At 44.8% G+C, this 19055-nt stretch overlaps 1 protein-coding gene across 22 annotated transcripts in view; it reads right to left on the bottom strand.

Moving 5' to 3' along the window:
- Positions 1-19055, bottom strand: part of MCPH1 (microcephalin 1) — a 232568-nt gene that overhangs the window by 180109 nt on the left and 33404 nt on the right. For all 22 annotated transcript variants that reach the window (XM_081521367.1, XM_081521358.1, XM_081521359.1 and 19 more), the window contains one exon: positions 8486-8595. In XM_081521367.1, coding sequence (XP_081377493.1) covers positions 8486-8595 — 110 coding nt within the window. The remainder of the gene's footprint in view (positions 1-8485; positions 8596-19055) is intronic.

Raw genomic sequence — 19055 nt, 5'->3', positions numbered from 1 at the left:
GGGTCCTCCTTCAGGAAGTGTGGTGGTTGTCCTAAGTGGGTAATAACAGCACACTCATGCAGAATTGTCAAGAAACAAAATAAATATCACCTGTCATCTGGGTGAGTCAATGGCTCTTTCAACTTGAAAGTTAAACTTTAAAAACAAAAGAACCCACAAGATTATATGCTTCCAGCCAAGCGCACTATCTACTGGCAGGCAGCCAGAGTCCTGGAATTACTGCAAAGGGGAAGAGCACATTCATAAAGCAGCAGCGGCTCCAGCAGCACAGCGGAGAGCTCGTTCAGGGGCCTGTGGGAGGAGAGGCTCTAGGAAGCATCAGAGCTGGTTTACATCGAGACAGCGCAGATGCCCTCTTTCCTAGATAGATTATGATGAATACGACATCACTGAGTGATGGTTAAAAGCACTAGGAACAGTGTAAGATGCGAACTCAAAAAAGCAGAAGGGACATGCATGCAGCCTTTATTCACTCAGTAAATATTTACAAAACATAAATTTTGTGTGTCATGCTGTATTACGAAGAGTATCGAAAGATTAAAGCTTGTGTCCTGGAAGGCGCACAGGCTAATAAAATATGTGAGAACAAGCAATTACTGGAACATATGCAAGTCATTACTCATCATTTGTTTTCTACTCAATATAAGAGATGTAGAAATTTAAGCACTTGATTGGGTATGGAGTGTCTTTTCTTCCTTCTTTTTTAACCACTGTCGTCGTAAGGGTGGGCTTCCCATGTGGCACAGTGGTTAAAGAACCCACCTGGCAATGCAGGAGATACAACATACACAGGTCGATCCCTGGTTTGGGAAGATGCCCTGGAGGAAGGAATCCTCCAGTGTTCTAGCCTGGGAAATCTCAGGACAGAGGAGATTGGTGGGCTACAGTCCCTGGGGCTGCACTTAGCGACTCAACAATATAATAAGTGTACTTGTATCATTTTAACTGTTGGGCTCCTCACTGTGCTCTAAGTCTCCAAGCTTATGAAAGCCAGTTAGACACTCCCTGCACTCTGACCTAGCGTTCGCCCTCTCATGACAGACCTGCTTGCTACAGAGGGCTCCAAAACAAGACTGAAAAACAGACCCTCTTAGGGAAGCTGGGTTTTCTTGTCCAGTTGATGACTTACAAGAAAAACTGTGGTAAGGCTGATAATATTTGAACAACAATAACAAAAATAACAGATGTAGTAGAAGAAATACTTTGGAGGAAAAAAAAATCCCAGATATATACGTCTACTGTATAACTAGCATTAATGTTATATTTTAATGTTATATTTATCTTCATCAGATTCTATGTCTGAAAATTTTAAACAAGCAAAAGAGAAAACAGGTTACGGTTTGTCATAACATTTTATGCTTGTCCTTCTGAAAAGATGGCAGAAATATACTTCCTTGCCAAAGATCCACATATTATAAGCTAAGATTATGGAGGGAATGGCACTGCTCAACTGGAGTCTCAAAATAATAAAAGGTTTAACGAATTTATAAGCATATATTTAAACTAATAAGTCTAAAAAAGACAGTTTCCCACCAATGTACAAGATGGCCTTTCCCATTAAAAGTGACTACTAAACCAAAAAATCTCTAATGGAAATAATAGCTCTGAGATTTTGTAATTCTTTATTGAGTTATATCTGTTTTCAACTCTTTAAGAGATGGTTAGCATGTCTTTTGCAACCAATGACTTGAATGTTCATTTTAAAAATTCTGCTGACTTGGTTTCTTGTTGTTCTTTTCTCAGAGAAGGATTTATCCTGTCTCTAATTAGAGAAAAAAAATTTTTTAGATGGCCATTAAAATCCACCCGTTATTTCCAGGAATGACAGACTAAGTGGTTCAGAACAACTAGTAAAGCTGGACTAGACACAGACGCACTGACGGAGATGCTGCCGAGCTGGTAAGACAGTGAGTCAGGGAGGAGAGAGACCCGCAGGTGAACCAGGGGTACAGCTGGCCTCACGGAGAGAGGAGCCCAACCTCAGAACACCTCAATTCTTGGCAGGAAAAGAGGCCAAAAATAAACAAGCGTATTAGAGAAACATATGGCAGAAAACTAGGAAAAACAACAAATAATAAAGACAGAAACTAACGAAGCCAGGAAATGTAGCTATTGGGCTTAGATTTGGAAACAAATACGCTTATTATGCACAGAGAAATAAAAGACAAAATTAACAATTTTTGCAGAACATTGGAAATTTTAAAAAATCCAAATAGAATGATGAGAACTGAAAAATACAATCAAAGAAGTTTTAAAACTTAGTATATAGGTTTATCATAAGTATAGCACTGCTGCTGCTGCTGCTAAGTTGCGTCAGTCATGTCCAACTCTGTGTGACCCCATAGACGTGAGCCCACCAGGCTCCCCCGTCCCTGGGATTCTCCAGGCAAGAACACTGGAGTGGGTTGCCATTTCCTTCTCCAAGAACAGCGCAATAGTGCTCATTTCACATGCTAGCAAAGAAATGCTCAAAATCCTTCAAGCTAGATTTAAACAATACATGAACTGAGAACTTCCAGATGTACAAGCTAGATTTAGAAAAGGCAGAGGAACCAGAGATCAAATTGCCAACATCTGCTGGATCATAGAAAAAGCAAGAGAGTTCCAGAAGAACATCTACTTCTGCTTCATTGACTTACACTAAAGCTTTTGACTGTGTGGATCACAACACACTGTGGAAAATCCTCCAAAAGATGGGAATACCAAACCACCCGACCTGCCTCCTGAGAAACCTGTATGCAGGTCAGAAAGCAACAGTTAGAACTGGACATGGAACAACAGACTGGTTCCAAATCGGGAAAGGAGGGAGTACGTCAAGGATGTATATTGTCACCCTGCTTATTTAACTTATATGCAGAGTACATCATGAGAAACGCTGGGCTGGATGAAGCACAAGTCTGGAATCAAGATTGCTGGGAGAAATATCAATAATCTTAGATATGCAGATGATACCACCCTAATTGCAAAAGTGAAGAGGAACTAGAAAGCCTCTTGGTGAGGGTGAAGGAGGAGAGTGAAAAAGCTGGCCTAAATCTCAACATTCAAAAAACTAAGATCATGGCATCCGATCTCATCACTTAATGGCAAAGAGATGGGAAACACTGGAAGCAGTGACAGAGTATATTTTCTTGGGCTCCAAAATCACTGCGGACAGTGACTGCAGTCATGAAATTAAAAGACGCTTGCTCCTCGGATGAAAAATTATGACAAATCTAGACAGCGTATTAAAAAGCGGAGACATCACTTTGCCAACAAAGGTCCATCTAGTCAAAGCTACGGTTCTTCCACTAGTCATGTACAAATGTGAGTTCAGTTCAGTCGCTCAGTCGTGTCCGGCTCTTTGCGACCCCATGGACTGCAGCACGCGAGGCCTTCCTGTCCATCACCAACTCCCGGAGCTACTCAAACTCATGTCCATCAAGTTGGTGATGCATCCAACCATCTCATCCTCTGTCGTCCCCTTCTCCTCCCGCATTCAATCTTTCCCAGCATCAAGGTCTTTTCCAATGAATCAGTTCTTTGCATCAGGAGGCCAAAGTATTGGAGCTTCAGCTTCAGCATCAGTCCTTCCAATGAATATTCAGGACTGATTTCCTTTAGGAGGGACTGGTTGGATCTCCTTGCAGTCCAAGGGACTCTCAAGAGTCTTCTCCAACACCACAGTTCAAAAGCATCAATTCTTTGGCACTCAGCTTTCTTTATAGTCCAACTCACACATCCACGCTTTCTATTGGCTCAGCTGGTGAAGAATCCGCCTGCAATGCAGAGACCTGGGTTTGATCCCTGGGTTGGGAAGATTCCCTGGAGAAGGGAAAGGCTACACATTCCAGTATTCTGGCCTGGAGAATTCCCAGTCCATGAGGTCGCAAAGAGTTGTGCACGACTGAGAGACTTTCACTTTCACATCCATACCTGACTAGTGGAAAAACCACAGCTTTGACTAGACGGACCTTTGTTGGCAAATGTGAAAGCTGGACCCTAAAGAAGCTTGAGCACCAAAGAATTGATGCTTTTGAACTGTGGTGTTGGAGAAGACTCTTGAGAGTCCCTTGGACTGCAAGGAAATCCAACCAGTCCATCCTAAAGGAGATCAGTCCTGGGTGTTCATTGGAAGGACTGATGCTGAAGGTCCAATACTCTGGCCACCTGATGCAAAGAGCCAACTGGAAAAGACGCTGATGCTGGGAAAGACTGAGGGCAGGAGAAGAAGAGGGTGACAGAGGATGAGACTGTTGGATGGCATCACGACTCAATGGACAAGAGTTTGAGCAAACTTCAGGAGATACAGAAAGAACAGGGAAACCCGGCATGCTGCAGTCCACGGGGTCGCAAAGAGTCGGACATGACTGAGTGACTGAACAACAATAAAAATAGACCTATATAGGGGGAAGTTGGAGAAGGAAATGGCAACCCACTCCAGTGTTCTTGCCTGGAGAATCCCAGGGACAGGGGAGCCTGGTGGGCTCCCGTCTATGGGGTCGCACTGAAGCGACTTAGCAGCAGCAGCATATAGGGGGAAGGGTAAAAGAGAAGATACCCAGAACGAAATAAGGAGATGAAAAAGGAAAGATATATACAAATACAGAAAAATCAAGAGGCATGGGATACAGAAGGTTCAGGTAACACATGGAGTGAATCCCCAGAAGTAGAAGAAAGAGAAATGAGAATTTTCCGAAGCAGAGGGAAGACCGCAAGTCTGTGACCCCGGAGCAGGCTGACAACAGAAGCAACCGAGGATGAGAGGCATACCTCCAAACTGCTGGATGCACCACATCCTTTCCAGGCTACTCCCCTACCCAGGCTGGGACCCCTACACACAGGCTCCCCGATTTCCACCCTGTTATACCATACAGAACTCAGGATTCACAGCCTCACAGGCTTGCTCTGCAGGGCTGCCCAGAAAGGACATTACCTTACCTGCAGGTGTTACCTCAAGTTTCAGATTAAAAAAGATCATCAGGGTCCTGGACACATGTGTTTTAAACCATTTTCATAACTACAGAAACAGTACGGATGCTAGCTCTCACGTGGAAACACAAAAATACGATCCTATATTCTACACATGAGAATTCTTTGTTCCAGTAGAGGCATTCATTAGCAGATGAAAGATATTTCCTGTAAAGCTGCTTTGTGGTTTAGTCACTAAGTCGTGTCCAACTCTTGTGACCCCGTAGACTGTAGTCTGCCAGGCTCCTCTGTCCGTGGGATCCTCCAGGTAAGAATACTGGAGTGGGTTGCCATTTCCTTCTCCAGGCGATCTTCCTGACCCAGGAATGGAACCCAGGTCTCCTGCACTGCAGATAGACTCTTTACGAACTGAGCTATGAGGGAAGCCACTTTATCCAACATTAAATCCAGTTGCAAGATATTTTTTTAAAAACTGTCAACAATTGTTGTGCTTGATGGAATCTAATCCCTTAGATATATATTCATACATAAAAACATGACTATGTTAAAAAGTCTCAGACTTCAGTTCAACACAGGTTGTCTTGAAATCTAATAAGGAATGAAAACAAGCAGGTAAGACCTCAGTTTTGGTAGGGGAACACTGAAGTGACTGGCCGCTACCATAACCCTCAAGACTAACATTTCATTGGTTAGTCACTGATTCGAGACCTCTATTTAATTCACCAATACAACCCTTGTGTCACTCCATAGTAAACTTTTAATACCAGGCAACTAACCTTAGTGCCTTTGCTGACTTGCTATCACAAAAGATAACAATGTAAACACTGCTCCCTACACTCACATTCAAAGATCTCAAAAACTGCCAGGAAACTGTAGCTTTAGAATTTTACATTGCATTTTTAAAAAGTTGTATTGCTCTTCGTTTTAGCCTGTACTGTGATAAACCATGACCATTCATGTCTATATTGCTACCTAAATTCACACTTCTAAAACACTTAGCCATTAAGCAAATAAAATAAGGATTTTGTTTTTGTCCTTGTTTTTTTTTTTAAAGTCTAAACAATAAATTCAGTTTATATGAGAAGAGTTCAGAAACAAACAGAACTTCTTCCAAGATAAATTGTTTGTTTGAACTACACTAGACATAATCCCTAAGGCATCAAAGTGGTTCCAAACTCTGTTTCATATTAGAATTAGCTCAGGAGGAATCTTTAAGAATTCTAGTGCCCAAGATGCACCCCATATTAAAGACATCAGGATGTCTAGGGGTGTGAGTCAGGTACCCCAACAACTTCAGATCCCTGACATGGGACAAAGCAGGGGGCCACTGCCCTTGGGCATGATGAGCTCTTGATACATTAGAGAAAAGGCTGTGCAGTGAATGAGGACAAAGGTCTGTGGAAGACAGGAAACCCGGGTTGTGTCCTTTGCCCTGAGGAAGACAAGGTGAACCCTCTGCCCTGAGAGCCAGATTCCTTCCTGAGGCGGGAGACTGTACTGGATGGGGGCTTTCACAGGAAACATCAGCTCAGAAGGTCTCAGGCAGAACCCGAGAGTCCTGCCACTTAGGAGTCCTTCAGGTGGCATGAGACCCAAACAGACACGTCTCCAGAGAAGACATCCAGCTGGCAAAGAGGCACATGAAGAGAGACTCAACGTCACTCATTACTAGAGAAATGCAAATCAAAACCACGAAGAGTTATCACCTCACACCTGCCAGGATGGCCATCATCAAAAAGTCTACAAACAGTAAATGCTGGAGAGGGTGTGAAGAAAAGGGAGCCCTCGCACACTGCTGGTGGGAAGGTAAACTAGTGTAGCCACTATGGAGAACAGTGTGGAGGTTCCTCAAAAACTAAAAATAAAGCAACCACTTCTGGGCATATATTCAGAGAAAATTCTAATTTGCAAAGATACATGCAGCCCAGCGTCCAGTGCAGTGCTGTTTCCAACAGCCAGGACGTGGAGGCAATCTGCACGTCTACCAACAGATGAGCGGATACAGAAGCTGTGTGGTGTGTGTGCGTGTATCTGTATATAACGTGTTGTGCTTAGTTGCTCAGTCGTGTCCAACTCTGTGCAACCCAACTCTGTGCAACCCCAAGGACTGTAGCCTGCCAGGCGCCTCTGTCCAAGAAATTCTTCCGGCAAGAATACTGGAGCCGGTTGCCATTTTCTCCTCCAGGGGATCTTCCCAACCCAGGGACTGAATGAATAAAGAAGTTGTGTGGTGTGAGTGTGTGCATGTAAATGTAATACTCAGCCATAAAAAAGAAAGAAATAATGCCACTCTGCAGCAGCACGGATGGACCTGCAGATAATCATACTGAGTGAAGTAAGTCAGACAGAGAAAGACAGATACCACAGGATATCACTTACCTGCGGAATCTAAAACAAGATGCAAATGAATTTATTTACAAAACACAGACTCGTGAACATAAAACATGGTTTCCAAAGGGGAAGAGGGGTGAGAGATACGCTAGGAATACGCGGGGAGGGGAGGCCCTCCAGGCGATTCTTTCCCGTGGAACCAGCAGGGGCCAGTCCCCTTCAGGGTGATGGGACCCCCGGGAAGAAGCAGGGCAGGACCGAATGCGCACGTAGCAAGCATCAGAGGAACGCGCGCTGGCCCGGCTCTGCCCTGACTGTTTCCAAAGGAAAAAAGGCTAAGTGGCCGTGCCGCACTGAGGAAGAAGGCTGGGGCTCCAGGAAACCCATCCTGGACGTGGCCGCGGGCCCCCAGCTCTCCACAGGGCCACGGGGACAGGGCGGCCGCCCCGGGCAGGCCTGGGTGCTGGGCCCGGCTCAGGGCGCTCACCAGTCATGACACGGGAGCCGGCGGCTCCCTGCGAATGTGTGCTCCCACTAAAAACTGGCTCCTTCCCGATTGTTCCATGTTTATCACTTGGATTTCGGGTTTCACTCTACTATAGTTTCCTGGCTTCATAAAAACATGGCACATAATAATGAGGGGCTAATTGAAGAACTCAGCCGTGAGAGCAGCTGTTGAAGGAGCAACAAATGTAAAGTCCTCCCGGAGTGGCCCACTTGAGCCTCAGCGTGTGGGCCTCAGAATGTAATGCTGCTCTGAGACAGTGTGTGTGTGTGGGGGGAGAGCGAGAGCGCACAGGTTCCCAGGCTGCAGCCTCGGAAGACCCGAGTCTCAGCAGCAAAACTTTTCCCTCCAACAGCTTCGGGTCAGGCCCTGATCAGCTCACAAATCCCAGATGGCCGGGTTCTTCACCTCCTACCTAGTGGCTGTTTACTCAGACTATAGAATAACAATTCCTGGCTCAACCAACGTTCTCTGCTCGAGGGAAGCTGGTGGCGTTTTTACAAGCAAGAAATGCCCTGGCAAAGGGGCGCAAGGAGGTTGGCTCCACCAGTAGTAACTCTGTCCTGAATGTAAGCAATGCTCTTGGTTTTATTGTCAGAGTTTCCCAACATCCACCCATAATTAATTTTTTTAAAAATCAAACGCAAGCTGGACAGAGGAGCTTATGTTGCATTAACCCAGGGCAGAACATCACGGCACAGCAGCAGTGGAAAGTTTAAGACGATGTTTGCACACACTGACCTTCTGGCCTCTCCCCCTCTTCTTGGATTCCTCCCGAAGTCTGAGGAGGTCCTGGCAGCCTTTCTGTGAGCTGGCCACAACACTGTGCCTTGTTGGTCCACTTTTCACACCTAAAACCCGAGCGGATTGAAGATTAGTTACAAGTTTACGTGGCCTGAAATACTAAAGCAACTTAAGCTGAATAAGTTTTTTAAAATTAATTCACTTATTCTGGCAACAGGAAAGTATAGCCTTTGACAATAAATATCACGTACTGCTTGCTCTTTGAGGTCTAGTTATAACATTCCATTGATTATGCTCCAATATCCCAAGGAATTCACAACTCAAGGCTCAGAAACAACCGTGCCTGTCCCGTGAGAATACACTAGTTCCACAGAACCCTGTTTGTCCGGCTGATGGCTGATGACGCACTGTGACACCCACACGGGCTTCCCTGCTGGTCCAGGGGCTAAGACTCCCAGCTCCCAGCGCGGGGGGCCCACGTTCCATCCCTCACAGGCAACTGGATCCCACGTGTTGCAACTAAGCGTTCTCATGCCACAACTGAGACCCCGCACAATATTTTTTTTAAAAGATGCCTAAACTTTATGTACTATTCAAACTCCAATTCTTAAGTTTTGATCTAATGATCAAAAACCAGCTTCTCAGAGAAGGCAGTTCTGTATTAGCAGAAATAAGTAACCTTAGCTTTGGGGCAACTCTGAGTTACTCTAGAAAACAGCCTTTGGTACGAAATTTCAGGTTACAATCTATATAAATGAGAGATGGGGATTTTATGCCCCACAAACTTCCACCTCATACCAAACTCTTGTCCTGAAGACACACATATCAAAAAGAACATATTTGTCACATCAAATGAGGCTTTATCAGATGCTAAATGGTGTAGAAACCCTAAGTAACCAATAGTGGAGTATGAGTTATTCAACTGAAATGATTGGCCTACAGCTGCAGCTTCGTATCATGCTCCTTGATTTCATTCTCTCTGCCCCAAAAAGCCTGCCTGCTGTATGACTTTACCAGCATTTTGAAGCACTCAGCAGACCAGCCATAACGAACGTACACGACTTCAGTAGGGTAGTGCACACCTTGATGTGAAGGGTACACGGTAGCCTCGGGCCAACACTCGGGGCCCAGCCACGGCCCACCTAAAACATCATCGCCCTTAGACGCTGACACACTTGTCAACAAGGTAGCTACACTCAGGAGGTGCCCACTGAAGATGTTGAGACACACAGATAGGGCCCCACCCTTAGGGAGCTTGCAACAATGTAGACACGGAGAAATGAACACAATATAAGCATTAAAGGATTTAAGAACCATCAGGAATTAAAAGTCATGTAACTTTTAATGAGTGATTGCTGTGCAAGTACTTCCAATAAAACAGGACATTCTGATAAAACAGATATAATTAAGTTTGGTCGGTCTGATTGGAAACGTTCAACTCTTCCTTCCAAACTGAGGTTTTAGCTCAGTGATGATAAAATGCAGAACAACGATGGTTAAGCATTTTGTTGAATTCAAACTAGTTATTTGCAACTTGGGCCCCTAGATGCTCTAAGGTCAGGTTCTGACCCTAATACTGGGTTCCTTCGGAGGCTCAAACCAGTCACAAGGGGATCCCATCACGCCCCCAGCAGCAGTCACAGGGGACCCCATCACGCCCCCAGCAGCAGTCACAGGGGACCCCATCACGCCCCCAGCAGCAGTCACAGGGGACCCCATCACGCCCCCAGCAGCAGTCACACGGGGACCCCATCACGCCCCCAGCAGCAGTCACACGGGGACCCCATCACGCCCCCAGCAGCAGTCACACGGGGACCCCATCACGCCCCCAGCAGCAGTCACACGGGGACCCCATCACGCCCCCAGCAGCAGTCACACGGGGACCCCATCACGCCCCCAGCAGCAGTCACACGGGGACCCCATCACGCCCCCAGCAGCAGTCACACGGGGATCCCATCAAGCCCCCAGCAGCAGTCACACGGGGACCCCATCATGCCCCCAGCAGTCTTGGGTGTTTACCCTGTCCTCCTTGTCCTTTTTCAGCCCCAGGTGACTGCCCAACCCTGGAGATGGCTTCAGCAGCTAGACACCTTACTTGGAGCAGATAGCTTAGCGGCCACGTGAAAGGGTATTCTATACACAATAGTGTGTGCTAAGATCTGGCTAAGCCAAGTTTCTTTTATTCATTTTGCCTCAATTCTAGCTGAGAACAGGAAAATAGGCTGTGAAGCATTCTGTGGGCTTCCCAGGTGGCTCAGTAGTAAAGAACTCTGCCTGCCAATGCAGGAGACGGGTTCGATCTCTGGGGCAGGAAGGTCTACTGGAGAAAGAAATGGCAACCCACTCTAGTATTCTTGCCTGGAGAATCCTATGGACAGAGGAGTCTGGCAGGCTACAGTCCCTGGGGTCACAGAGTCAGATATGACTTAGTGACTAAATAACAACAAAGCATTTTGTAGACATAAAGATCTAGAATACACATTATTGTCGCTTAACACCTAAGACAAACATTGCTAACGACATGTTTTCACAATCATGCAGTCACAGACTGATATCACCAAATGTTTTATGTGGTTATGTTAAAATTTCAGTTCACAAAGAGCTAGAGTCATTGACTGATGTTCTAAGGATGTCATCAGTGAACTGCAAGTAGCTGAAAGGGCCAAGAAAGGAGAGAACAGATCGATCCCATTCCTTGCCGCAGTTCAGTGAGCAGACGCCGACCCCCGGCGTCCCGGCTCTCCCGCCTCCTGGAGACCCTTGCTGTCTGCTCCTCGAGTGGGCTGTCATCACCTCAAAGGTGATTTCACCACCGCGCAGAAAGTCATCCATCACTGAAGTTCCTAATTTGATGCCTCTTACTAAGACCTCCCAGCTGAGATGTGGCTTGATAAACCCAACACCTAGTGAACGTCTACCGTGAATGCCTCCGAGAACTTTCAGCTGGCGTGCCACGGTCCACCCTGTATCTGTTCTTCCTCCAGCACACCCCAGTATGATGAGTGTTATCAACTATCCAAGACCAAAGTTATAAATCCTAGACTCTCCTCTCTCCTCAAGTTCATTCCTCATTACACAAGTGATTCACTGTCTCCATTTCAAGGGAAAAAAAGACAAAATACAAAGGGAAAAAATTCATAGCCCCAGAATGTTTATCATTAAGTTATGCTGCCTGAACTCTCGCCAATTAAAAATCTGTCTGGGTTATCAATATCATCAAGTACCGAGGCATCAAGGTGAGAAAGTGACCTCAGCTGACTCTCAGAGGGCATCAGTTAAATCACTACCTCCCCTCACCTAGCGGAGATGAGCAGGATTAAGAAATATTTCAATACTGAGGGAGAATGTCTCTGGGGACAGAACCATGGGAAGGCAGCATGAGAAGACATGGTTGAGAAAAAACATTAAATTTCTTAAGAGATGCCTGGTCCACGGCAAGGTCTTGCCCAGGGCAGAGCAACACAAAACAGACTCTTATTCTCAACATCCATCCTCCTGTACACCACACCTTTCTACTTCCAAGACACAGAATTAAGACTAATAACACTCTTGCTAATAATATATTTAAGCAACTAATATTTACAGGAACAAGACACTCTGCAAGATCAAAGACCAAAAAGGTTTGAGGGGGCTCATTTAAGAGTCTATAATTTCAGTGATAAAGGCATATACTAAGACATTTTAACACTGTCCCAGTGGGAAATTTCTTCTGAGCTCCTAAAATCTGAATAATGAATTACTTAAGAGCGATGTAGAATGCAGAATTTTGAGACTGTGGGAAGAAAGTCCTTTCTATATATACTTTTGGGATTTGAGATACGTGCAAGTTCGCAGGTTCTATGCAAGAAAGACTCAGCTGACGATTCACACACACCCACAGCTGCCAAAATATCAAGTTCATTTGTTTAACCAAGAAGAAAGCCAAACTAAAATCTAATCATAATCTTCAAAAGATGATGTGGCATCATTTCCTTTATAATCATTGTACAGATAATTAAAACATGGATTTTAAATATGCAGATCAGTTTTAATACCATATAACCTCTCCCATTGGAGAAGGCAATGGCCCTCCACGCCAGTACTCCTGCCTGGAAAATCCCATGGAGAGAGGAGCCTAGTGGGCTGCAGCCCATGGGGTCGTACAGAGTCGGACACAACTGAGCGACTTAGCAGCAGCAGCAGCCACCTCTCCCACTGGAAGTCACCTCTCCATCTTTTGAATTCCCTGATCCTTGTATGTAGATTAACCAGACCACATGTTCCCTGCATGTCTAAGCTGAAAGGAAAGGGACAGAGCTTCACATCATTACCCTGCTAGTGTTCACGTGTTGAACATTCCAAGTGCAGAGTACACATATGATTAATTAGGAAACAAATGAAGTCAAATAATCAATAGGTTCTAACACCTTCCTTGTCGTCAGCCTTCCTGCTAAGGCTGAGTAACCTACATCGAGCTGCCAGGACCGCCTACCTCCAGTGAGAGAACTGGCAGGTTCCAGAGAAGAGGGTATGGGGAAGCACTCAGGCTAAACATGACACCTTAGGGACAACTCCTGTAAACCCTCCCCCCAAACATTTGATGCTTTGGCAACTGGCAAAATGGATTAAAGAAATGAGCTGTAACTGGTGATATCATCAGCTTATCAATCAGAGTAAAAGATGCCAGGAATGTTTCTCAGTTAAATTCATGGATGGGCTAAAATAATCACAGGACCCTCCCAGCCCTGTATGAGTAGGGCGTGTGCCAAAGCGGGTACCTGGGGGTCATATCCCAGACTTGGTCCCAAATGGCTGTATGAGAAGCCATAGGGCTCAGGGCTTTCTAGCAGCCTGATGCTGTCCAGTATCCAGAAAGGAGCCCTGAGAATACTGTCTGCCTCTTGTAGACCTTTCAGATCAGGTGCAGAGGAGCCTGGTGTGCTACAGTCCATGGGGTTGCAAGTCGGACACAACTTAGCGACTAAACCACCATCACCACCACCACAGTTAACTTAAAGGACAAGACCTCAGACTTCAGCACATTGATCTGATCTGTGGATAGTCCCCCATTTGCACGCCAAAATGTTTAATAAATATCTGTGTGTCTGGAGACTTGCTTTCAACAAGAGCTGTAGACGGAGCTCGTATTATAGAAATGTGCTAAGAAGCCTTCATCAACCTCTACCGGCGACTATTATTTATGAAAAAGAACCTAATAACTGGGCAAGGCCAAACAGTTTAGATAAGGCATGTCTCTGTGCTGACACGCAACTCCATCATCCACAGACAAGCCTCGATCAGACCAAGGGACCAGGGGAGGGTGTGGACCCGGGAAGGATCTCCTCCTGCTCTCGCCCACGGCCCCGTCAGCGACCGTGGTTACTGAGGAACCAGCAGTGGCCCAGCTGTGCAGTAGTTCAGGATGGGTCGGACTTATCTGCAACCATGAAGACCCACTCAGGTGGTGGTCTGAAGAGCTGTGGTCAGAAGTCCCAAGCGGGGAAGGGGAGCGAAAGCCATTTCCACACGTAAGTAACAACAAGCAGCTTTATACACTTCCTGTCCTGCGGTCCCAGAAGTTAAAACAGTAGGATCTCAATTCTCATGAAAATCTGACATGATCTATTTCCCACAAGCCAGCTACAGTTCCAGCAACGACTCACAGACCTTGAGGAAAGGGCAAAGCACATTTACTCAAAACCCATGTGACTGCATAACTGAGGTGCCTCGTCTGCACCGGGAGAACTCGCTAAAAAGAACACGCAGGGGACACTCTCAGGGAATCCCACACATCTTTCCTAGGCAAGCACATGCTCCGGGAAAACATCTGCTCAGGGACTGGCAGCAGGATCGGGCAGTCCCCATCCGTGTGAAACGGCATTTCCAAAGCTGAAATACCTAAAATCCTACTACGTGGCAGCATTAAGAAACATTAACATCAATTTTGGTGACAAGAGCTCTCAATCTGAACCCCTATTAAGTTATTCCTCCCCGAAAGGATAATTCTATCCTCATTAGAATTGTATTACAAAAAACATTACTGAACTTGTGAGTTTCATCGATAAAAAATTCATAAAAATGGTTTTCTCACTATACCTCCATACCTTGATTTTGCCTCCTGACCCACAAAGTTTAAAATATTTTGACTTGTTACAGGAAAACTTTGTTCACTCCTGAAATATATTTAAAGATGAGGCAGTTCTGCTGCTTCATTGATACCAATATGGAAATGCCTGACATGTGTAATTAAAAAAAAAAAAAAAACATTAAGGCAACAGGATACCATAATCCTATGTATGCAGTAAAACTTCCCTAAAACATCTTGAACTTAAGGCGTTTGTGGACACACCCCCCCACGCAATGCCTGGAAGGAAACACACAACTGCTGGCAGCCTGTCTCTAGCGGACACTGACCACGGCCTGTTCCCCATGAAGCACCCAGGGTTACATCCGAAACATCAATCACAACTGGCTTCTCATCACACTTGGAAACAAAAGCAGCCCAGGCTTGCCCTGCCTGACAACACCTCCTCCCAGTCGCTCTCAGCCCAGAGAGTGGCTGCTGCGGTGATGGCCTCACTGTGGCTCCCGGGAGCATTTTCTACCTCAGGACGTTCGCACTTGCCATTCCCACAGGCTGAAACACGGCCCCCAGCCACAAGGTACCTGTTCTCCTGTGCTAGGCCTGAGGGCCGAGGTCACCTCCTCCGAGAAGCCCTCCCTGGCTGCCTTCCCTAACCAGCACACTTCTACTCATGCTTCTTGCTACCTGACGTGCTGCTGACATTCCTGTGCTGTCCATCCTCCTCATTAGGACACGGCCTCTGCGTGTGTGCAGTGGGGGAAGACGGGGGTCACTGTGTGCTTCTCTCCCATCTCCCTGGGAATCAGAGGGACCACGGGACACAACAGGAGCATGGGAATAGCTGCTGAATGAACCGACAGGACGAGGCAAGGTCAGGACGGTTTTACTCTTTTTAGCAATTTGTCTTACACTGAGCATGTGCTTGTTTATTTTATGAAATTAGAAAATAAAGTTCAGAAAGAAAAAACTACTGGTTAATAGGGAACATTTTCATGCAAAGATGGGCACAATAAAGGACAGAAACAGTATGTACCTAACAGAAGCAGAAGAGATTAAGAAGTGGCAAGAATACACAGAAGAACCGTACAAAAAAGGTCTTATGGGCCCAGAAAACCACGATGGTGTGATCACTCACCTAGAGCCAGACATCCTGGAATGTGAAGTCAAGTGGGCTTTAGGAAGCATTACTATGAACAAGCTAGTGGAGGTGATGGAATTCCAGCTGAGCTATTTCAAATCCTAACAGATGACGCTGTGAAAGTGCTGCACTCAATATGCCAGCAAATTTGGAAAACTCACCAGTGGCCACAGGACTGGAAAAGGGTCAGTTTTCATTCTAATCCCAAAGGGCAATGCAAAAGAATGTTCAAACTACCACATATTTGTGCTCATTTCACATGCTAGCAAGGTAATGCTCAAGATCCTTCAAGCTAGGCTTCAACAGTACATGAACTGAGAACTTCCAGATGTGCAAGATGGATTTAGAGAAGGCAGAGGAATCAGAGATCAAATTGTCAACATCTGCTGGATCACAGGAAAAAAAAAAAAAGAGGACTCCAGAGAAACATCTACTTCTGCTTTACTGACTACGCCAAAGCCTTTGACTGTGTGGATCACAACAATCTGGAAATTTCTTAGAGATGGGACTATCAGACCACCTTACCTGCCTCCTGAGAAACCTGTATCCAGATCAAGAAGCAACAGTTAAAACCAGACATGGAAAGACATACTGGTTTCAAATTGGGAAAGGAGTACAAGGTTGTATATTGTCACCTCACTTGTTCAACTTATATGCAGAGTACATCATGCAAAATGCTGGGCTGGATGAACCACAAGCTGGATCAGGACTGCCGGGAAAAATATCAATAACCTGAGATATGCAGATGACACCACCCTAACAGCAGAAAGTGAAGAGAACTAAAGAGCCTCTTGATGAAGGTGAAAGAGGACAGTGAAAAAACTGGCTTAAAACTCAACATTCAAAAAACTAAGATCATAGCAGCCAGTCCCATCACTTCATGACAAATAGATGGGGAAGCAACGGAAACAGTGAAAGACTTTATTTCCTTGGGCTCAAAAATCACTGCAGATGGCGAGTGCAGCCATGAAATTAAAAGATGCTTGCTCCTTGGAAGAAACGCTATGACAAATCTAAACGGTGTATTAAAAAGCAGAGTCATCAATTTGCCGACGAAAGTTCATCTAGTCAAAGCTATGGTTCTTCCAGTAGTCATGTATGGATATGAGAGTTGGACTTTAAAGAAGGCTGAGAGCTGAAGAACTGATGCTTTAGAATTGTGTTGCTGGAGAAAACTCTTTGAGAATCCCTTGGACAGCAAGGAGATCAAACCAGTCAATCCTAAAGGAAATCAGTCCTGAATAATCATTGGAAGGACTGAAGCTAAAGCTCCAATATTTTGGTCACCTGATGCAAAGAGCCGACTCACTGGCAAAGACGCTGGTGCTGGGAAAGACTGAGAGCAGGAGGAGCGGGCTACAGAGGATGAGGTGGTTGGAGGGCGTCACCGATGTGATGCACCTGAGCTCGGGCAAACTCTGGGAAACAGTGACAGAGGATGAGGTGGTTGGAGGGCGTCACCGACTCGAGGCACCCGACATTGAGCAAACTCTGGGAAACAGTGACAGAGGATGAGGTGGTTGGGGGGCGTCACTGACGCGATGCACCCGACCTCGGGCAAACTCTGGGAAACAGTGCAGGACAGGGAAACCTGTGTGCTGCAGTCCATGGGGTCACGGAGAGTCAGACAGGACTGATGGAATGAATGACAACAATGCCTTCAAAGCTTACTGTTTAAAAAATCAGGTCTCTCCCTCCATGCACTTTTCTACTAACATTTATTTTTGAGTCTCTTAGTAACCTGTTCTCACAAGCTCTACAGCACATCTTAGGTACTACTAAGGGCAATGAGTAAAAGTAAACAGAAAGCATAAATTGAAAAAAGACTTTTATTTCAACATCAGGATTTGGAGAGGCACAGCTTGATGTACAGACTGGGCTTTGCTGCTCCGCGGTTTCTGCATCTCTCGACCGTCTAAGGCGGCTGCGGGCCAAGTGCATTTACCTGTGCAGGGTTCCCAAAGAGGGGAAATGCCAGGTGGCCTGACTATGGACCTCCTAAAACATCGGTGGGTCCTGATTTTACATAACAAAACAAAGGGATAGGGTTAGGTTACAAGATAGTTAGGTCTTTTCCTGCCCTCAATTCAATGATCTTCTGTCTACTGAAATGACATAAAACAAGGGGCATCTAGATGTCCTGACATTAGGGCACTGAGAATCTCTGAGTCAGACTGAGTTATTCCAGGGTCCTCCCTGTACCCCAGGACCCCAGACCCCACAGCGCCCTGGATGTGGGGGTGAGTCCCAGAGGACGATCACTGCTCACAGTGTTGGGACCGCAGGATGCTTCACACTACCTGAAAGCAGATTTTTATTTTTACTTTATTTATGTTTGCACGTCATTAAGTATCATTCAAAAGCTGAGATGAAAACTGAGAATGAGAATGTAAGGTTCAAGAACAGGATCTTCTAATTACAACTCTGTATACCCACTGTTTTATATTAACTTTAGATCTGACATCATTTTAGAGTAAATAAGCACATGCTAACCATAAAGGAACATAAAATAAAGGATGTCAAATTTTATGTATTTTATAAATATATAATAAAGTTTTATATATATGAGAAAACTCAGATATAAAAACATTAATAATACACAGACTAAATTCTCTGAGATGATTCTGGGGAGTCTGAACCCAAGGAAAAAATATGCAATACAACTATGTCCATTTCAATCCCTACGACTTTTCCATTTTAAAAAGGTTAAGATGGGGGAAAAAAAAGATGAAGGTTAAGATGATTTCAGGATTTAACAAAATAATGAAGAATAAACTTTGCCTCACTGAAATTTTAACCCAATCTTTAGGTAGAGATGATTTAAGTTCATGATTTTTCACTTTTGACTGCTGAAATTTATTTGTGTGTATAATCAGAAAGTCAAAAAGGTTTTCTATTTGTGTTACTTTTGCTATAATGACATAGTCTGCTACCATGGTTTTAATTACAGATAGGAATAAATCTATTTAAATTATATGCTTAAAGCAAATAAAAAGAAGTCTAAAAAGGTCTATTACAATGAACTACTTGTTTAAAGTATTAAGAAAAAAAAAAAACTTCTTCACAGCTAACACCAGGTAGTTTTTTCAAAAATAAATATTGATAACTTACTTTCACATTTATGTTTTCATGTCTTTTCTTGACAAAATGCATGATTTACACTGTCATAATTTCCCTTCTAAAATAAACAGCCTCATTGTTATAAACAAATGCGTAATTTACACTGCCTTAATTTCCCTTTTAAAGTAGACAGCCTCCCTGTTATAAACAGATGCATGATTTACACTGCCTTAATTTCCCTTTAAAGTAGACAGCCTCCCTGTCATAAACAGATCATTTTAAAAGCTCTCCACTGGTGTGCGTCT

The sequence above is a fragment of the Giraffa tippelskirchi genome, chromosome 8 (assembly GCF_054371585.1).
Source record: "Giraffa tippelskirchi isolate mGirTip1 chromosome 8, T2T-mGirTip1v1.2.pri, whole genome shotgun sequence".
NCBI lineage: Eukaryota > Metazoa > Chordata > Mammalia > Artiodactyla > Giraffidae > Giraffa > Giraffa tippelskirchi.
Note: the sequence above shows the minus strand (reverse complement) of the source record. Positions and strands in the feature narration are given on the sequence as shown.